General features: G+C 34.2%; 2 protein-coding genes and 3 long non-coding RNA genes across 8 annotated transcripts in view; 3 read left to right on the top strand and 2 right to left on the bottom strand.

Moving 5' to 3' along the window:
- The first annotated feature begins 530 nt into the window (after positions 1 to 530).
- On the top strand, positions 531 to 3,684 carry LOC124459080. 3 transcript variants are annotated; one of them, XR_006953438.1, is made up of 6 exons: positions 534 to 587; positions 665 to 706; positions 968 to 1,095; positions 1,295 to 1,388; positions 2,212 to 2,701; positions 3,098 to 3,684. It is a non-coding gene; the product is annotated as an uncharacterized LOC124459080 (long non-coding RNA). The 3 variants fall into 3 exon arrangements; XR_006953436.1 differs by having other exon boundaries at positions 538 to 587; positions 2,370 to 2,701; XR_006953437.1 differs by lacking the exon at positions 665 to 706 and having other exon boundaries at positions 531 to 587; positions 2,370 to 2,701.
- Positions 3,685 to 4,790: 1,106 nt separating this feature from the next.
- Positions 4,791 to 5,692, bottom strand: LOC124459123 (kelch-like protein 12). The gene is made up of 2 exons (XM_047008652.1): positions 5,560 to 5,692; positions 4,791 to 5,512 (listed from the first exon to the last, which is right to left on the bottom strand). Exons 1-2 carry the CDS (start codon positions 5,690 to 5,692, stop codon positions 4,791 to 4,793), a joined length of 855 nt encoding a protein of 284 aa, XP_046864608.1.
- A 123-nt stretch (positions 5,693 to 5,815) lies between these two features.
- Positions 5,816 to 6,747, bottom strand: LOC124459109. The gene is made up of 2 exons (XR_006953473.1): positions 6,689 to 6,747; positions 5,816 to 5,949 (listed from the first exon to the last, which is right to left on the bottom strand). It is a non-coding gene; the product is annotated as an uncharacterized LOC124459109 (long non-coding RNA).
- Positions 6,748 to 9,310: 2,563 nt separating this feature from the next.
- Positions 9,311 to 17,544, top strand: part of LOC124459062 (dual specificity protein phosphatase 19-like) — a gene marked incomplete at its 5' end in the record, with an annotated part of 32,199 nt that continues 23,965 nt past the window's right edge. The window contains 3 exons of the mRNA XM_047008636.1: positions 9,311 to 9,320; positions 9,551 to 9,597; positions 9,684 to 9,905. Of these exons, the coding sequence (XP_046864592.1) occupies positions 9,311 to 9,320; positions 9,551 to 9,597; positions 9,684 to 9,905 (279 nt within the window). The remainder of the gene's footprint in view (positions 9,321 to 9,550; positions 9,598 to 9,683; positions 9,906 to 17,544) is intronic.
- Positions 9,991 to 14,057, top strand: LOC124459072. 2 transcript variants are annotated; one of them, XR_006953422.1, is made up of 6 exons: positions 9,991 to 10,106; positions 11,765 to 11,876; positions 12,110 to 12,186; positions 12,851 to 12,907; positions 13,222 to 13,306; positions 13,861 to 14,057. It is a non-coding gene; the product is annotated as an uncharacterized LOC124459072 (long non-coding RNA). The 2 variants fall into 2 exon arrangements; XR_006953423.1 differs by lacking the exon at positions 9,991 to 10,106 and adding an exon at positions 11,541 to 11,614.

Here is a 17,544-nt window from a genome sequence, read left to right as displayed (position 1 = left end):
GTCGGATTTTTTCAAGCCAAATATCCCGAATGCGCTTGTTTTCGGGAAATGAAAAAAAAGAAACCTTTTGCTGCGTTTGGTGGTTCTTAGAAGAACCGCTTTTACAATTAAATACGGCACAATAAACCATATTTTCAATGCTAAATTGTCGTGTTGTTAAGAAGTTACCAATATATTTTGAACGAAGCGCGCAATTGACCGCGTTTGCTAATGTCAATTATTACGTCACAACGACATCGGTAGCTGTCGCTAGCTCGTCGGGCATTTTCAATACGTTATCAGTAAAGCATCAACTTTAAACCTCCATATCTTCAAAAATATTTATCCTTTGAGTCTCAAACTTTGGTGAACTATTAGTTGTAGCTATACCTTCATGTAAAGTACAAAAATAACAATCCGAATTTTATGTTGCATGTGTCCTTTAAGTCGATACATTAAGTGTTGTTATGGATGAAGTAACCAATCATCCGCTGAAGATGTTTGTGATTTTAAGAAGTGTTGTTTTATTTGTTTATAAAACACAGAGTTTTATTTTTTTACTTTTAGATTGCCTTTGTCAAATCTCTCTTGTAAAATCAATAGCTCAGGTAGGATAATTGTCAGTTGTGGTTTACCATGTCTCAAAAGCAAGAGTAAAACTGTGTTCATTATCTTTTTTATTAAGTTATCACACAGGAAAGACACCATAGCAAACAGCTATCTCCAAGTAATGGTTAAAATACAGAAATCTAAATAACGATCTGTTGTCATAGTTGCGTTTTAGCTAAAAGTACACTATAAAGATTATGAAGTAGTTGAAGATATTAAGTCAATAATTAAATTAGTAAAGCCTGCTCCCCAGTCACCCCATAACCCGCGCATACTTGTTCTTGATATCCCAATTGCAAAAATTCTTCTTCATACTTTATGTAAATATCGTAATATCAGAGAACGTAAGCATGGATAAAATAGAAAGTTTTATTTATAGATTTTGAAATATGAGCCAACAAAACTTCTACTACAATCTGTGTCGTTATTTTGCTATGAAGCTTTACAAAAACTTCGCCCGTGAATTGTTCGTGTTGAAAGTATGAGAGCTCCAAAACTTGGGAAGAGGTTTGTCATTCATGTTACGTAAAGTCTTGTTCTTATCCAAAACTCACATAGCCACAATCACCCTCACCACCATTATCTTTATCACACATTAACCCTCACCATCATTTTTTATCCCAAACCATCAACACCGTAATCCCCCAATCACCCTCACCACGTCCTTTATCCACATTACTCATTTTCATTATCCGTTCCTACTTAGAGTGATACCCATGACTGGATCACCGCTGACCAATGATGTTGCGCCCTTGGACAACAATGCTCCGAAGGGCATCATAGTATTAACAGGTGGTAAGGTTAGTGATTTCATTTTAGTGGCTACCTTTTTGATTCCTAGTATGAATATTGTTTTATTTAAGAAATAAAAGATGTTTACTGTGCTTGCACAGGCTTATGCAAACCGAAGATTCGTTTGGGAGAACTTGAGAGCAGATCAGTGCAAGCCCGAGACCGAAGATCGAGAGTTGCACATGCTCGAGAGTTCTTACAAACGTCTTCTAGGTTTGCACAAGTCAGTGTAAACACGGAAAATATCTGTTATTTCTTTTATAAAATAACAATATTGCGAAACAGACGAACATTTTAATTTTTCCTCTAAAATGTATTCATGATCTATTTGCAAATTCTCATTGACTGGTTGATTGTTATGATTGATTTGATTGGTAGAGCTTAGACGTGTTTTGCACAGGCTAATGCAAACACAGCTCTAGACCAATCAGCACACGTGTTTCATTGTGTTTATTTTATAATGTTTGATGAAAGACCGCCGTTGTATGACAGAAGTACAAAGACTCTCATACACACGGGAATTCTAAAATTTTAGACACCGTACCTAATCATTGGAGCATATAAGTACAAGACATTTCTTCATACCAACCTACATGGAATTTGAATTTTTGAAATATTTTAGATGACTAACTGCTAGTGATTTGGTCAACTACCTGCAAATTAGTAAGGGTAGAGCACGATCATGTGTGCTCTATGGGATTGAGAGACCCTCGCATTAGATAAAATTTCACTCACTCGGGCACCGTCTTAGAACAATGCATGGCCAAAGCAAGAAGGGATTACTTATGGTATTTAATTTAAGATGCTGTATTCTTATACAAGTATCTTTAGTTTACAGCTGATGATTGTTTTCAACGAGTATTTGAGATGTGTTCCATGTAAAGGCAGGTTTTAGTTCAAAACCTCTCGAAAGTTAGAAGCCAGGGGGACATTGGATTGGTATAACTCACAACCTGTTAATTTTAACACGTTCTATAAATATTTACCAGCAATGTGCGAGGTAGATTACATTGACATGAAAGGTTGAGGATTTTCAAATGATTTTGGAAAGGTTACGTGCCCAACAACCCTCTAAGAAAGGAACATTTTCATTGATGAACAAACAATAATGTCTCGGACTGATTATCGAAGCACATCATTGTTAGATGATGCAAAAGGCCAAGTTCTACTCTGGTTATGTCAGTTTTAAAAGCACTTCAACAACCTGCTTCAGTGGATGTTTGAAGTCCAAAGAAAATTGAGGTAGATAAGAAGAAAGAAGCATGTGTTAGTACGACAAATACACGACGTACTTTAAAAGTTGTTGAACATGGGAAAACATGTAATACACATGTGTTTGCTTTTAACTTTGTGAGCAAATATTAGTTTTTCCAATTTTTTCGTAAGAGATATTTTAATTTTAACATGAATATATTTACATCATCGAGATGCGTTAGAAACGCGTTAAATTTCATCACCTTGTTAGTTATTCAGAGATGAAATGTAATGTGGAGTTACGACAGTCATTAGTATCCTTTAACCTCATTAATGTTTTCTATTTAGAGAATACTAATAAGTAAGTGAACAATAAAAAACAATATCTTGTTAGTATTCTCTATATATGGATTAAAAATGAGATTTAGTGAATACCATTAAGCTTTAATTGTATTCCATTGTTTTCACTCCATCTCCGCATTTTCCTTGAGCTTTAAAGCTTACATCACTTCTTGAACTTTAGCCACTATGCCATATGGAACATCAAAATACTGGACGCTGATTGGCCGAGTGACTTTGGCTGTGCTCTAATTCTAGATATCTGTAGATATGACTTCATTACTACGAAAAATTTTTTCTACCATTATTGACTGACGCCATTAAAAGCCGAATTTGAAAAAATCAAATAAAGTGATGTTTACCACAGTTTCTAAAAACAATAAGCGAAAGATTTCGAACAAAATTGATGCAGAAAACACTAAAAAAGCGACGAAGCTGGTTTCGAACATATTTACAGCATATTTAAACAAGAAGAACTCGAAAAAACCGTTTGACAATTACAACTAAGGGCAGGTTTCGAAATGTTTTACATTGATGAGTGTAAATAATATTTCAGTTTATTGAGGTGAATGATAAAACAATTATTCAATTCGTTTTTCGCATGATATCAACAATTATTCATACCTCTGTCAACGTTATCCGTCCCAGCTTTGCTTCGGCAGATGACATTGACCTCGGTCTTAATAATTCTAGATATCATGCTCAACTTCATCTAATAACTGTTCATTATTTAAATATTAACTTGCTAAACTGAGGGACATTTTGCTGGTATATTTGTGTGTTATAATCTTTTCGTCCAAGGAACATTAAATTTCACTGTGTAGCACAAATCATTGTGACTGTCCCACCAACTTATAATGGTTTAAATGATAGAAAAATTACAGTCCATTGAAATGAAAAAGATTAAATGCAGCCAAAACGCAAAACAAAAAAATGAAAGCCAAAATGTACTTTTTTGCCGTACAAAAACCAGGTTACAAACCCTAAACATGGCGACTGTATTATTGATGACGTCACGTTCCTCTCAAGAATACAAAGTTGTCAGACATAAAATTTCCTCGTTATTTTGTTGTCTGAGAGAAACTGGAAAGGTGGCAAAATTTTCAATCTGAAGGTGCAATAACAATTTGTCATATTTATGTCATTTTAGCCAGTAAATAGCAAGAAACTTATCACGTGCTTTCGTACGAGTATACTCGTCGTAGGTGGTCAAAGTACAGTACACCAACAGCTAATGGTGCAGTTTCCCCATTCTTGTAATTTTACCATGCATATAAAGTATGTCACGTTTTAAATTTTGCTGCGTATAATAATAATGGCAGTACTAACGAAAATTGATATCCAGTTTGGTGTAGTCTTAAGAAGTGATTGAATGTTGGTGTTATTAGGGTAAACCTACCACTAGTAGGTGCCCCTAGTGCGCATGTGTGAACGCTACTTATAAAACATATTCACGTAGGGTGACTCGCTTTCTAGGATAACCCTTCTGCTGGGGTTACCGTACCTCCATGTAAATAGTCTCTAAGCAAATTGCTTTTGTATATTTCATGGGAAATAGTCCAAACAAATTCAACGCATAATTTAATAATGATGTGAGCAAAGCCATGTAATATATTTGAAAAATGCCATTTATATAAATAACATGTAAATATATAATTCTTAATTGGTGACCAAAGTGTGTGATAGACATGTGCTGTATATAGTATTTTATGATACAACTTGCAATATACAGTATGTATATCATTAAAGTGAATCAGTGGAGAAATAATTTCTCAACAGGCTTTAAAGGTTTACACATTTAACTTTACATATTTATCATCCAGTGTAAGCTACAAGAATTTTTAGTAAGTTATAACGTTTGATGAATGTTTTCTTACTTATACATACTTTGGTCCAAAAGGTAAAACTTCGGCTATGGCCACATGTCGTGGCTCGTTCATTGAAGGAAGATATTTCCATGAAGAACTACATTCCATTTCGAAACACTCCACTGATTTAAGAATATCAACTTCATCATTCCAACCTCCCATGACAACAATTGTATCATCTGTTATAACTGCACAACAACAGGATCTCTTTTTCAACATGGATGGTAAGACTGTAATCTTACCTGTCTTAGTGTCATACATGATAACACTGTTCAACCTTTCTTTTCCATCATAACCTCCAAGAAGAACAACTTGATCTCTCCATTGAACTGTTGCCATTCCTCTCAATGGATGAGGTAATGGAGGCATTTCCTTAAATGTAAGAGTCCTTGGATCAAATTCCAAAACACTGGACAAAACTTTCTTATCTTTTCCATATCCTCCAAAAATAAGAACTTTATCATCAACAACAACAACTCCATGGTCCAAACGTGGTTCAGGCATATGACACAACTCTTTCAAAACATTAGATGTTGTACCTGTAATTTTTATTTCACTGATTAAATCTGATCTTCCTTTGCCATGAATGTATCCTCCAATGTGAAAGATTTGTTGTTTATAAACAACAGTTTGATGACCCCAATATACATAAGGAAGCTTTGTGGGAAATGTCTTCCATGTCAAAGGAAACTGTTTTATATTCAATGTCTCCATTGACTTGCAGACCACTCCTCCAACAACAAATAAATTATCATTATAAATAAATGATGAAGCCCACCTGTGTTCATTTCCATTGATGCAATGTTAAACCATTTCTCCTCCTTCCATGAAAATATTTCAGCACTCTTTGAGGAACCATGTGGGTGACCTCCAGCAATCAAAATATCACCTTTTACAGAGTTCATCACCATTTCAATTGATGATGTCAATGTTTGAACATGTTGTTCATTTATATTCATCTTTTCCAACATTTGAAACATGGCTTTCATTTCTTTCATTTCTTTGGTCACAGTAGAAAGATTTTGTTGAACATCTTTTATTTCTTTCCTTGATTCCATCATTTCTTTGGTCACTGTAGAAAGATTTTGTTGAACATCTTTTATCTCTTTCTTTGATTCCATATCCACTTTCGTAAACATTAGGACGACAAGCCATTTCATACGTCTTCCTATACAATTTAATGCCAAAATTAATACAGGAGTTGACGAAATTTTGTTTATCACTAAAAGTTCAAGCTAAAAGATAGGTTAAAATTTTCAATCGACGTTTGATAAACACAGAAGCTGAAAGCAAAGCAAAACAACGCCTAGTTTTATATTTTAACATACTTATGTTAAGCAAAACAAAGACAAAAGATAAAACAAAATAATGCAATGAAGCACATCAACAAAAAAAAAACACAACTGAGGTCAAAGTTTCTAAGGTCAAAGAAGTGGAGCTTTAGTCAATCACATAAGGCAGTTCGTTCTCGGTAAAAAACATCCTAATTAAAGGTTATTTGTTGTAGTAAAATTACGTCTTTTCTTATAATGCAGAATTAACGTTAATCCAAGAGTATTGTTACGTTTTCAGTTCAAAACTACATTTGTTTAGTCTGAATCACTGGTTGAAATTATGAAACTCGTTTGTTTTGGGTGTCACCCTAAGTTCATTGCATTTGTTTCTTTGACTGTCAATATTTCTAATCATTTTAGATACGATGATCATATATTTATAACACAAGGAAACATGTTTCAAGACACAAGAAAACATATTTCACAAAGACTGTTGAATCCGATTTGCAAATTAAAAGTTTAGACATCTTTTGTTACTATGTTTTAACAAACAAATTATTGATAACATTCAAAATGCTAAATGGAACTGACAAAAGGTTGCAAGAGTGGGAAAAATGACCATGTTAAGAATACCTTAGGTGATGAGAGATTCCTTTCCTCGCAGTTAGCCTGCAGTTGGCCACTTATCGTCGATTTCAGTTAACTTTTCAATTGGCGGTTGCCAAGTTACTTTCTTATGTTGCCAACTACATTTTTAAACATGGAATATTTGATATGAAATTGTCAACTTGAGTTGACAAGTTGTGTACTTGAGTACTGAGGTTGTGAACTTGAGTACTGAAGTTGTGAACTTGAGTACTGAAGTTGTGAACTTGAGTACTGAAGTTGTGAACCAAAGTTGCGAAGTACTGGCAAACGCGAAAGGTCTGCGGGAGTTTCTATTTCTGCGGGAATTTTATTTTTGAAGAACTGGCGCAAAATTCTAATATCGCGAAGAAGTTTTGGTCTGTTCATTTTATATTCAGCATTAATTTTCATCATCTGGGGGTTAATGCTTTTATAAATTGGTGCTCACTCTGGCTTTGAAAATTATTAATACCATTTAATTCTTCTTGGAGTTGCTTAATAGTCTCGTGTTTTTGTTTTATCTTAAACTTCAATCGATTTATGTCCGCAGAATATTCGGGATGTTTGTCTTTAAGTCCACAATAAGTAAACGCGGAACATTTTTCAAGAATACACGGTTTAGTTTGTGTGTTTCTGTGACCTCGGTGGTGGCAGTTGCTGCAGATGACTTTGTAATTAGCAATCATTGGTAATTCAGGAACATTTAAATTCATTGATTCTAATTGCTTGTTCATCTCTTCCAACTCTTGTTTGTTGTGATGAATTGAGTCTTTGATTGTCCTTCGCCGATTTTACAATGAACGTTTTGCGGGTATACTTGTATCCTATTTCAGATAGTTAAACGCAACATTATAAATTTATACATTTATTTTTATTGTGACTACAAAAACAATGACGCACGACAGTATTCAGTTTTAAGAAATATGTCACTTTACGACCTACCTCGTACGAAGCAGATGGATTTTCATCCACGTCAAGACAACTTTTTGATTGAGATTTTGAAAGTTTTAATAACGGTGACTGCTCCCGCAGCAAATCGAGATGAAATTCTAAAACTTTCCTTGCCCCAAGAGGCAAGTTCGTATTCTTTTAAAGATGACCAAGATTTTCATTACTTAACAATTTCAGCGACAGTCGTGAAGAAAATTCATTTTCTTTCAAAGCTTTTTCTATTACTTCATGACTTTGTTTCCCAATTTTATCCTTAAAACTATTAAGAAACTCCTCCAATTCATCTGCCATTATCAGTGAACAATTTATTTTGCTTTTACTTGCCTACAACACAGACCTTTCGCGTTTGCCAGTACTTCGCAACTTTAGTTCACAACTTCAGTACTCAAGTTCACAACTTCAGTACTCAAGTTCACAACTTCAGTACTCAAGTTCACAACTTCAGTACTCAAGTTCACAACTTCAGTACTCAAGTTCACAACTTCAGTACTCAAGTTCACAACTTCAGTACTCAAGTACACAACTTCAGTACTCAAGTACACAACTTCAGTACTCAAGTTCACAACTTCAGTACTCAAGTACACAACTTCAGCACTCAAGTACACAACTTCAGTACTTAAGTTCACAACTTCAGTACCCAAGTTCACAACTTCAGCACTCAAGTACACAACTTCAGCACTCAAGTACACAACTTCAGTACTTAAGTTCACAACTTCAGTACTCAAGTTCACAACTTCAGTACTCAAGTTCACAACTTCAGTACTCAAGTTCACAACTTCAGTACTCAAGTTCACAACTTCAGTACTCAAGTTCACAACTTCAGTACTCAAGTTCACAACTTCAGTACTCTACACAACTTCAGTATCAGTACACAACTTCAGTACTCAAGTTCACAACTTCAGTACTCAAACACAACTTCAGCACTCAAGTACACAACTTCAGTACTCAAGTTCACAACTTCAGTACCCAAGTTCACAACTTCAGCACTCAAGTACACAACTTCAGTACTCAAGTTCACAATCTCAGTACTCAAGTTACACAACTTGTCAATTCAAGTTGACAAGTTCATAACGAATATTCCATATTTGGAAATGTAGTTGGCAACATTAGAAAGTAACTTGGCAACCGCCATTTGAAAAGTTAACTGAAATCGACGATAATTAGACTTTCTTTTCTGCAAGTTTCTTCCTTTGTCCCAGACCACAAGTAGTGAATCTTTAAAATAGTTTAGGCCGTAACTAATGGGTTCTATTGAATTACAGGTCAGTGGCAGGAACTAGAGGCCGTAGCCACCCCAGTGCACTACACCTCCATGTGCCCATACATCCATAAGGTCTCCATGTTATTAACTGTCACTGAATCACGTGTTTGTTTCTTTGTACTTCGAAGTCTCAGTTTCCTGCATTGGCAAAGTTAAGATAGGTAGGCTCTATATTTGTGCTTTTTGTGTTGTACAAAATGTTAACGTTTGTTCAATTGCCTATAATATCAACAGTGCGAGTTTGTTTTTCTTTAATGTGCACCCTCCCCCCCTTTCCTTTAAACTTTCTGGTTGGGAATTACTACCCTATTCCTCGACCTTGGTTAATTTACTGAAACCTCGATATATCTTCATTTCATGGAAACAAATTTGGTACACCGATGTCATTTCTACGTGTTATAACTCTCAAACAATGAACATGCTCAGGTAAACATGCATAATTACAAAATCATATAGTTACATACTAGATACCTTCTTTAAATCAGAAAAGAACGGATACAGACGATTTCGTCACATTAATTATTATACATTGTATATTCGTACTTTATCCTTAAAATATTCATCAAATGTGCGGATAAAATTGTCATAAGGGTCAAATTTTCTATTACTGGGGAGTGAGAATGAGTTTTGCTGATGAAATATTTGTTAAAAGACAGCAACTGAAGCACTTCTCGACTGTTTAACTCATACTGATGGCACAAAGGTATTAGTTTTTAATTTGTATGAATGTACTTGGTAGTGTGTTTGATTAATAAAAGTAGATTTAAACCTTTTCGCTTCTTTGTTCAGGTTTTAACAAGCAACTTGACTTGTGGGGACAAAGTCTGTGTAGTAATTGGTAAAGTTGATGGTTATTGCATAGATACAAGTATTGACGACAAGATATATCATGTAGCAGACAACTTGTACATTTCTTCACAAGGTGGAGCTTGTAATCTTGAACATTTAAGGCTGCAAAAAATTACTCATATTGTTAATGTTGCCACAGGAATTGTAAATCAATTTCCAAATGTGAGTATAACTTAGATGGTGGATTTCAAATTTTAGCCTAGGCTCTTGTGTTTATGTCATATTTTGATTTTCTCTCTCAGGGTTTCAGTACAAAATGGTAGAAATTTTGGATTTACCTGACACAAGAATAGATCAGAATTTTGCTGAGCTGTCCTCATTCATTGAAAAGGGACTGGAGGATGGAAAGGTTTTGGTTCATTGGTAAGTGTAAAATGGCGATGGCCATTGATATTCTAAATGTGTGTATTGTGAAGGTTATTATGGTAAGATTTTAGGTTTTCATGTGAATGAATTAAACTTTGAATATTTTTATTAGTACATGTTGATGTTTTAACATACTTAGCAATAATTATTTACTTTGAACTTGGCTTGAAATATGACTACATCTGAGGATGTGAAAACATCAGTCAACATCAACTGAATTAACCTGAATGATCAACACATACAAACATGTAGGTTTTGCTACAGGCTTGTCAACACAATTTATGTTCTTATGGAGGATATTAATTTGATTACAAAAAACCAAATGCTGAATCAGCATGTTCACTGTTAACTTGTTGAAATGTTAATTGAAGGCTGTGTTTCACATTTGAGGCATCGTAACTTAAAGATGATGGCCATTAAACTAAAAATTGTTGCTTATGCAGCAAAATTTTGTAGCCAATGAAATGATTTTCCTTTAAATGTCCAGCAAAGCAGAAGTGTCCAGGTCTTCGACTGTTGTCATTGCTTACCTTATGAAATCTAAGAATATTGGGTTAGATGATGCATTTCATTTGGTAAAGAAAGCATGACCAACAGCAAAGCCTAATGAAGGTTTTTGGAGGCAACTGAAGGAAAATCAATTATTATTAAGTCAATCAAACACTCCAAGTGATGGAAGAACAAACAAATAATGGTAAACCATTCTTATATGATGGTTGAATATGCACATGAGCAGAGTGAAAGCACCAAAATTAATGGCGAACCATTCCTGTATGGTGCTACAACATGCACTTGAGCCATGTGAAATGAAGAACAAAATATAATGGTGAACCATTCTTGTATGGTGCTACAACATGCACTTGAGCCATGTGAAATGAAGAACAAAATATAATGGTGAACCATTCATGTATGGTGCTACAACATGCACTTGATTTATGTGAAACGAAGAACAAAATATAATAGTGAACCATTTCTGTATGGTGCTACAACATGCACTTGAAATGAAGAACAAAATATAATGGGGAACAATTCCTTAATGGTAATAGAATACAAAGCTAAACTAAACAATGTAACGCAATAAGGTTATTGTATACAATGTTTGATGTTTCCTGAAATCCAATAGTCATTGAAATTGCTGTTTTCAAATACTTAGTAAACTCAACTTATAACATAACCCTCCCTTGGCTAACTTTATTTTTAGAATTGGGTAGAAAAGATACAAGGTGAATATGAAAAACCATAATAGTCTTTGACATAATGATCTATTTAAGTTCTAATATTTTATCTTTATAAATCTTCAGCTGGAGAGCACAATCTCGTTGCTTTCTTTGGCAAATGTTATCATCTGTCATGATTAATCTGTATAAATGTTTACTTTGTTGGGTCAATGGATTTTGCAATTTGCATGCAGGTTGTGTTTCCCGAGGGGAGGGGAGGGGGGGTGATAAAGAAGTGTTTCCATGGCAACTTTCCAGCATTATTGATGTGTCCAACAATTGATATAGGTAAGAAAGTTCTATGTGAGAAAACATTAACTTTCTTGTTTAAATTCATCCCTGATGTTTGCGTTGGTGTTTTTATATTTTTGTGATACCTGTCCACATCAAATTTATCATCACACACCATAAACAGTTCAATGTTCTTTGTTTATATAGAGCCCCTCCAATGCGATTCAATGTTTCTATGGTAACTGCTATGCAGAATCTGTTCAAGTTTTGAGGGAATCAGGAAAAGTAACAGGTCTTCTGTTTAAACTTGTGGGAGAAGGTATGGATGACGCTAACACTCAGTATGATCTCATCATCTTTACTCAACATTGTCCCACCCCTTCACTCAACGTTGCTCATTACCTCATCTCCTTTACTCAATATCACCTCGCTCTTACATAGTCATTATTTAATTTCCATCACGTTGTTCAGTGAATATATTTCAGTACTTTTCATTTAAACATTTTTCATCACCTTTTCCCATTTCTATACGTTAAAAATTTCTTCCTTCAGGAAACAGCTTCGGTACATTACCAGACCTGAATAAAAAAGTTGTTGAAAGAACGGTTTCATTTGGAGACACGTGTCAGGTACGTAGACTTAATGATTTTGCAACAAATGTTTCTTCTTTTATTCCAATAGTATAGATCTGTTGTAGGTAGGTAAATAAATATACTGAACTGACGTGTTTTTGGGGAGTGTGCTAGAATAGGCCACCACAACCTGGAACGACAAAGATAACGAGATATATATATATTTTTACATGTTTGCAAATGTCGATCGTCCAGGTTAGTATAGTCCTGAAAAGGACTGTTTTTGTTGTTGTTGACTGACGTTTCGACAATCTTAGCGGTAGTCATCTTCAGAGTAATTTTGACAACCTTAGCGGTAGTCATCTTCAGAGCCATTTTGACTCTGAAAATGACTACCGCAAAGGTTGTCGAAACGTCAGTCAACAACAACAAAAACAGTCCTTCTCAGGAATATACCAACCTGGACGATCGACGTTTACAAACATGTAACGATACTCCCGGGTTCAAACCATTTACTTTATATATATATTTTATTCGTTATCGCCCTCCTCTCTTCTGCCACCCGTGAAAGATCCCTTCATTTTATAATAGACATTTTTTAAAGTTCTCTTTGTCTGTTTTCTTTGAAAAACACTATTATTGCAAGTGGAACCAGGAAGACTGGGGTCTAAACTTTTATAGCTACTGAAAAGAATATTTTGTACAAAATTTTCCATTTCAGGATGTCATGACGTGTTTTGGTTCACCTTGTAAAGTATTTTATAAAGCTGAAGATAAGGTGAATGTTTAGCAAAAGTTTCAGTAGAGGATTTGACTTAAGAAGCGTTTTAGTTAGCATTCAAGCAGTTCATTTAGTTGCAAGACGTCTATCAGACGTCTATTTTTGCTATTGTAGAGAAAAATGCGAATTTTAATCTCGGACGTACAATCGGTTGTCCATACCTTCTCGTATTATTTTGTTTATTTGACTATAACTCTGTTTCCAATATCGCTGTTTTTTATTACAACATCTTACCTTATTACAACTGATTAATAATTTTAATGTTTTTTATGTGCATTACAGCAATATCTTCTTCTCCATCTTTTCTCTAGATGCGTATCCATTCTCCCTATACATACAAACTTAATTAATCAAATAGATCCTTCTATTTCTTCAACTAATTTTACACTTGGCGTGGTAAGTCATGAATTTTATTCTTTGGCTTTTTCTACCTATTCTGTAGTGTTGTGTTGATAAAGTTATGCCTGATTGCAGGCTATATGCATAAGCTCGGGAAACAGGGATAAAAACAAGGCATGAATTGAGCCCCGAGGTGCAAAAAGTGAAGAGCGTATTTTTTGTACAATGTCTTTTGTTTAATAAATATTTGTTATAACAACGGGAGTTTGGTGTTCTGTAACAATTCGGAACAGAGTACATTTTTCTTGATTTCTTTCATTCTTAATTACCTATCTATTATTTGAGACAATAGTCTTCTTCATTCCCATAATTCCATGCATCATAAATAAAAAGGAACATAACAGCAAAAGAAATCATATTTTCCTGATTATTGGCGTAGATAAAACAAAATGGGCAGAATTGTATCAGGAGCTTGGACTTTATTATTGGTAGCTTCTTTTCTTCATGAAAGCAGTGCACTTTCTGCTCAGACATGCAAAAATATTACATCCTTTAAAGAAAAGTGTTAGAATCCTGATTTTATATTTGTCAAAAATCAAATTGTTCTTAAGGGCGAACTCGATGTTAAATTCGAGACTAGTGGACAAAATTTCTCTTGGTATTGTGGAAGCTCGAGAGGAGAAGTGGTTTTGGACAAACCGGCAAATAAAGCACGAGTGTATTATCGAAAAAATGAAGACGTAGAAATATTCATTGAAGATTGTCCCCAGGTTAAGTCTAGAAAATTCAGTGTGACAGCTGGTAAAAGTGTTTGTTACGACGAAAGTTTTTCTTATGCGTGTCCTGGGATAGAAGGAAAAAGTCATCCTTGCAGTTATGAACTAACAATTAACAAAAAAACAACTAAAGTATCTCAGGTATCTGTCGGATTGACCCTGAAAATCGTAGCAAAATTCAAAATATCTTTTTCTGCATCAAGGACACAAAAAATCGTACACACTTATGAGTACCAAGAGAAATGGTACTTTGTCGTACCTGCTGGATATACGTTTTGCTCATATAGAAAAGCCACAATTAGTTTTGGAAATCAGTCATACTACTGTTCCGGAACAGACTTCAAATTTGTTAAGTTTGGTACTATTTGCTCGGGGAATAGATTATGTAATAAAAAAAGAAAGGTCATGTTTCCATGACGAACACAACATCAGTAACAGGCCAAATTTTCATTTCGCTTTCTGTTTTATCATACTCTGTGTTTTTCTTTTCATCTAATGTAAAACGTTCATTGCCAACACCCACTCATTTATTAACAGCTAATGTGTAGTTTCTAGTATCATAAATATAAATGGACAATATAATGTTTCTGTGAAGAAATGAAAGCTTAGTTTCATGTATAAACACGAGATGTATTTTGTAAACTTACTTTAAGTACGTCGCAAAATCCTTATGGCATTTTGCGTAAAAACTAGCATAGTAACTATGAATATGTAGTTGATTAGCATTTATGTATGTGTGTGACAATAATAAAGTCATTAGTAAACTCAATTGTCAATTGATAAACTTTGTGCTTCTAGCTGCATGTTTGTGGTATGCAAAATGAAACTGCTGTGTAAACGTCATATTTATTATGAAATATAAAAATTTTTCACTTTTAGTTTTTGCTAACTTGAATGAATTAAGTTCGTTATCTTAAATGAAAGATTTTTCAAATAAACTGCTAAGGTTATCCCCTACCTATACGAGTTCCACTTTTTATTAAAAGATTCATTACAGGGAAATGATAGCAATTGCTGATAGCAATTCCATATTTGCAGTATAGTTAATTCAAATCACAAATTCGGATTTGACAAAGTCGATGTCATTTAAAGACATTAGAATTGATTCCACTAGACGAACAAAATGATACAAGATTCAACACTATGAATGCATTTAATTTTAAATCTTCACCATGCAGCAACTGTAAATTCTTCGAAGTAACATTTTATAAAAATTTTGGATATTTTGCTACCGATGTGTACACATGGTATGCAGCCAAATTGATCAGGTCCTAGTCTTTCTCCCGTATACTGTGATATAAATGTAGTTTTGATGGATGGAAACCATTATGAAAACGACTTGATTATGACCGCGCTAAATTTGAGAATTTAAGCGAGCAATGTTTTTGAAATATTTGTTACTTCACTTCAAATTTTGAATATCGGAGCAAAATTTTCTGCCTATGTTAAAGATATACAGATATATAGAGTTGTAGTGAAGGTGAATGGCACCGATAGAAAGCGAGAAGTCCCAAAGAACGTTGGCAGGCAGAGTGAAAGGAATTAAACTGCACATTTTGCCCTATTACGGTATTAAATACATCCATGTCGATTGATGAGCAAGAAAATAAATTGAACGATTATATAGAAGATTTTCTACTCAAAGGTAAATTTGTGAACAAAATTGTGTATTATCATTGACTTTTCATGTAATTATTAAGGATAAGAATATTAATAAAATTTGAAATCAGCTGTTGATTTAATTCAAACCTCCCATGTTGTTATTATTTTCAAAACCGTATTTTGTACCCCTGAAGAAATTTTGGAGTACACCCTAAACTGAGGTGTATATCATCAAGATTATGTGTGCTTTGACCTAAAATAATTTTACATGGTTTTGTGTACAAATAATGCACAAGAATTAAGTCGATACATTAAGTGTTGTTATGGATGAAGTAACCAATCATCCGCTGAAGATGTTTGTGATTTTAAGCATATGTATTTGTATTTCTACAGTAAAGAACAGGCGTGAATAAATATCAAAATGCATTTAAAAAGCCAAAGCACTGACTGCAAATGCTTATAAGAGTCCAATCATTAAAGTTGTTAAGGTATTGAAATTATATTGGATTATCTTTTCTTGTAAATGACTTATATGGCTCACCACCATATAAATGTCTGTGTCATACATCAAGACATAAGTAGGTCCAATGTAAATGACTTATATGGCTCACCACCATATAAACGTCTGTGTCATACATCAAGAGATAAGTAGGTCCAATGTAAATGACTTATATGGCTCACCACCATATAAACGTCTGTGTCATACATCAAGAGATAAGTAGGTCCAATGTAAATGACTTATATGGCTCACCACCATATAAACGTCTGTGTCATACATCAAGAGATAAGTAGGTCCAATGTAAATGACTTATATGGCTCACCACCATATAAACATCTGTGTCATACATCAAGAGATAAGTAGGTCCAATGTAAATGACTTATATGACTCACCACCATATAAACGTCTGTGTCATACATCAAGAGATAAGTTGGTCCAATGTAAATGACTTATATGGCTCACCACCATATAAACGTCTGTGTCATACATCAAGAGATAAGTAGGTCCAATGTAAATGACTTATATGGCTCACCACCATATAAACGTCTGTGTCATACATCAAGAGATAAGTAGGTCCAATGTAAATAACTTATATGGCTCACCACCATATAAATGTCTGTGTCATACATCAAGAGATAAGTAGGTCCAATGTAAATGACTTATATGGCTCACCACCATATAAATGTCTGTGTCATACATCAAGAGATAAGTAGGTCCAATGTAAATGACTTATATGGCTCACCACCATATAAACGTCTGTGTCATACATCAAGAGATAAGTAGGTCCAATGTAAATGACTTATATGGCTCACCACCATATAAACGTCTGTGTCATACATCAAGAGATAAGTAGGTCCAATGTAAATGACTTATATGGCTCACCACCATATAAACGTCTGTGTCATACATCAAGAGATAAGTTGGTCCAATGTAAATTAAACCAACTATTTACTTGTCACTTTTAGAGTTGCATGTGAAAAAGAATACAGTTTTTAGTCTGTTACGAGTACTGTATACTGTTTTGTTTGTGATGAAATAATACAATGTTTGGTATTTTAGGACAAGTCTTTCATTACCTAAGCACAACCAGTGGTGTCTAAACTAGATCCCATCCTTCAAGATCATTGGCATATCCAAGTTTGCACGTTTTTTTGCAGCTTTCCACTACATCAATATATCATTCCATTTCTTGAAATGTTGTTTTTTACCTTGTTCAGAATGTACGCCAAATGAAATTTAAAGAATTTCTAAGTGAGTACAATGTTTAGTCAAACAACCTGGCTGAAAAAGCTGATATGCAATAACATTTGCAAATCTTGCTGTTTTTGAGAAATTCTGATACACCATTGATGTCTCTATAAACTTGGGGCACTGTGTCACTACCTTTAAAATAATTAACCAATAGGTGACTAAAATAT

The sequence above is a fragment of the Xenia sp. Carnegie-2017 genome, unplaced genomic scaffold, assembly GCF_021976095.1.
Source record: "Xenia sp. Carnegie-2017 unplaced genomic scaffold, XeniaSp_v1 HiC_scaffold_64, whole genome shotgun sequence".
Lineage (NCBI taxonomy): Eukaryota > Metazoa > Cnidaria > Anthozoa > Malacalcyonacea > Xeniidae > Xenia > Xenia sp. Carnegie-2017.
The sequence above is the reverse complement of the archived record's forward strand: the minus strand, read 5'-3'. Positions and strand labels throughout refer to the sequence as shown.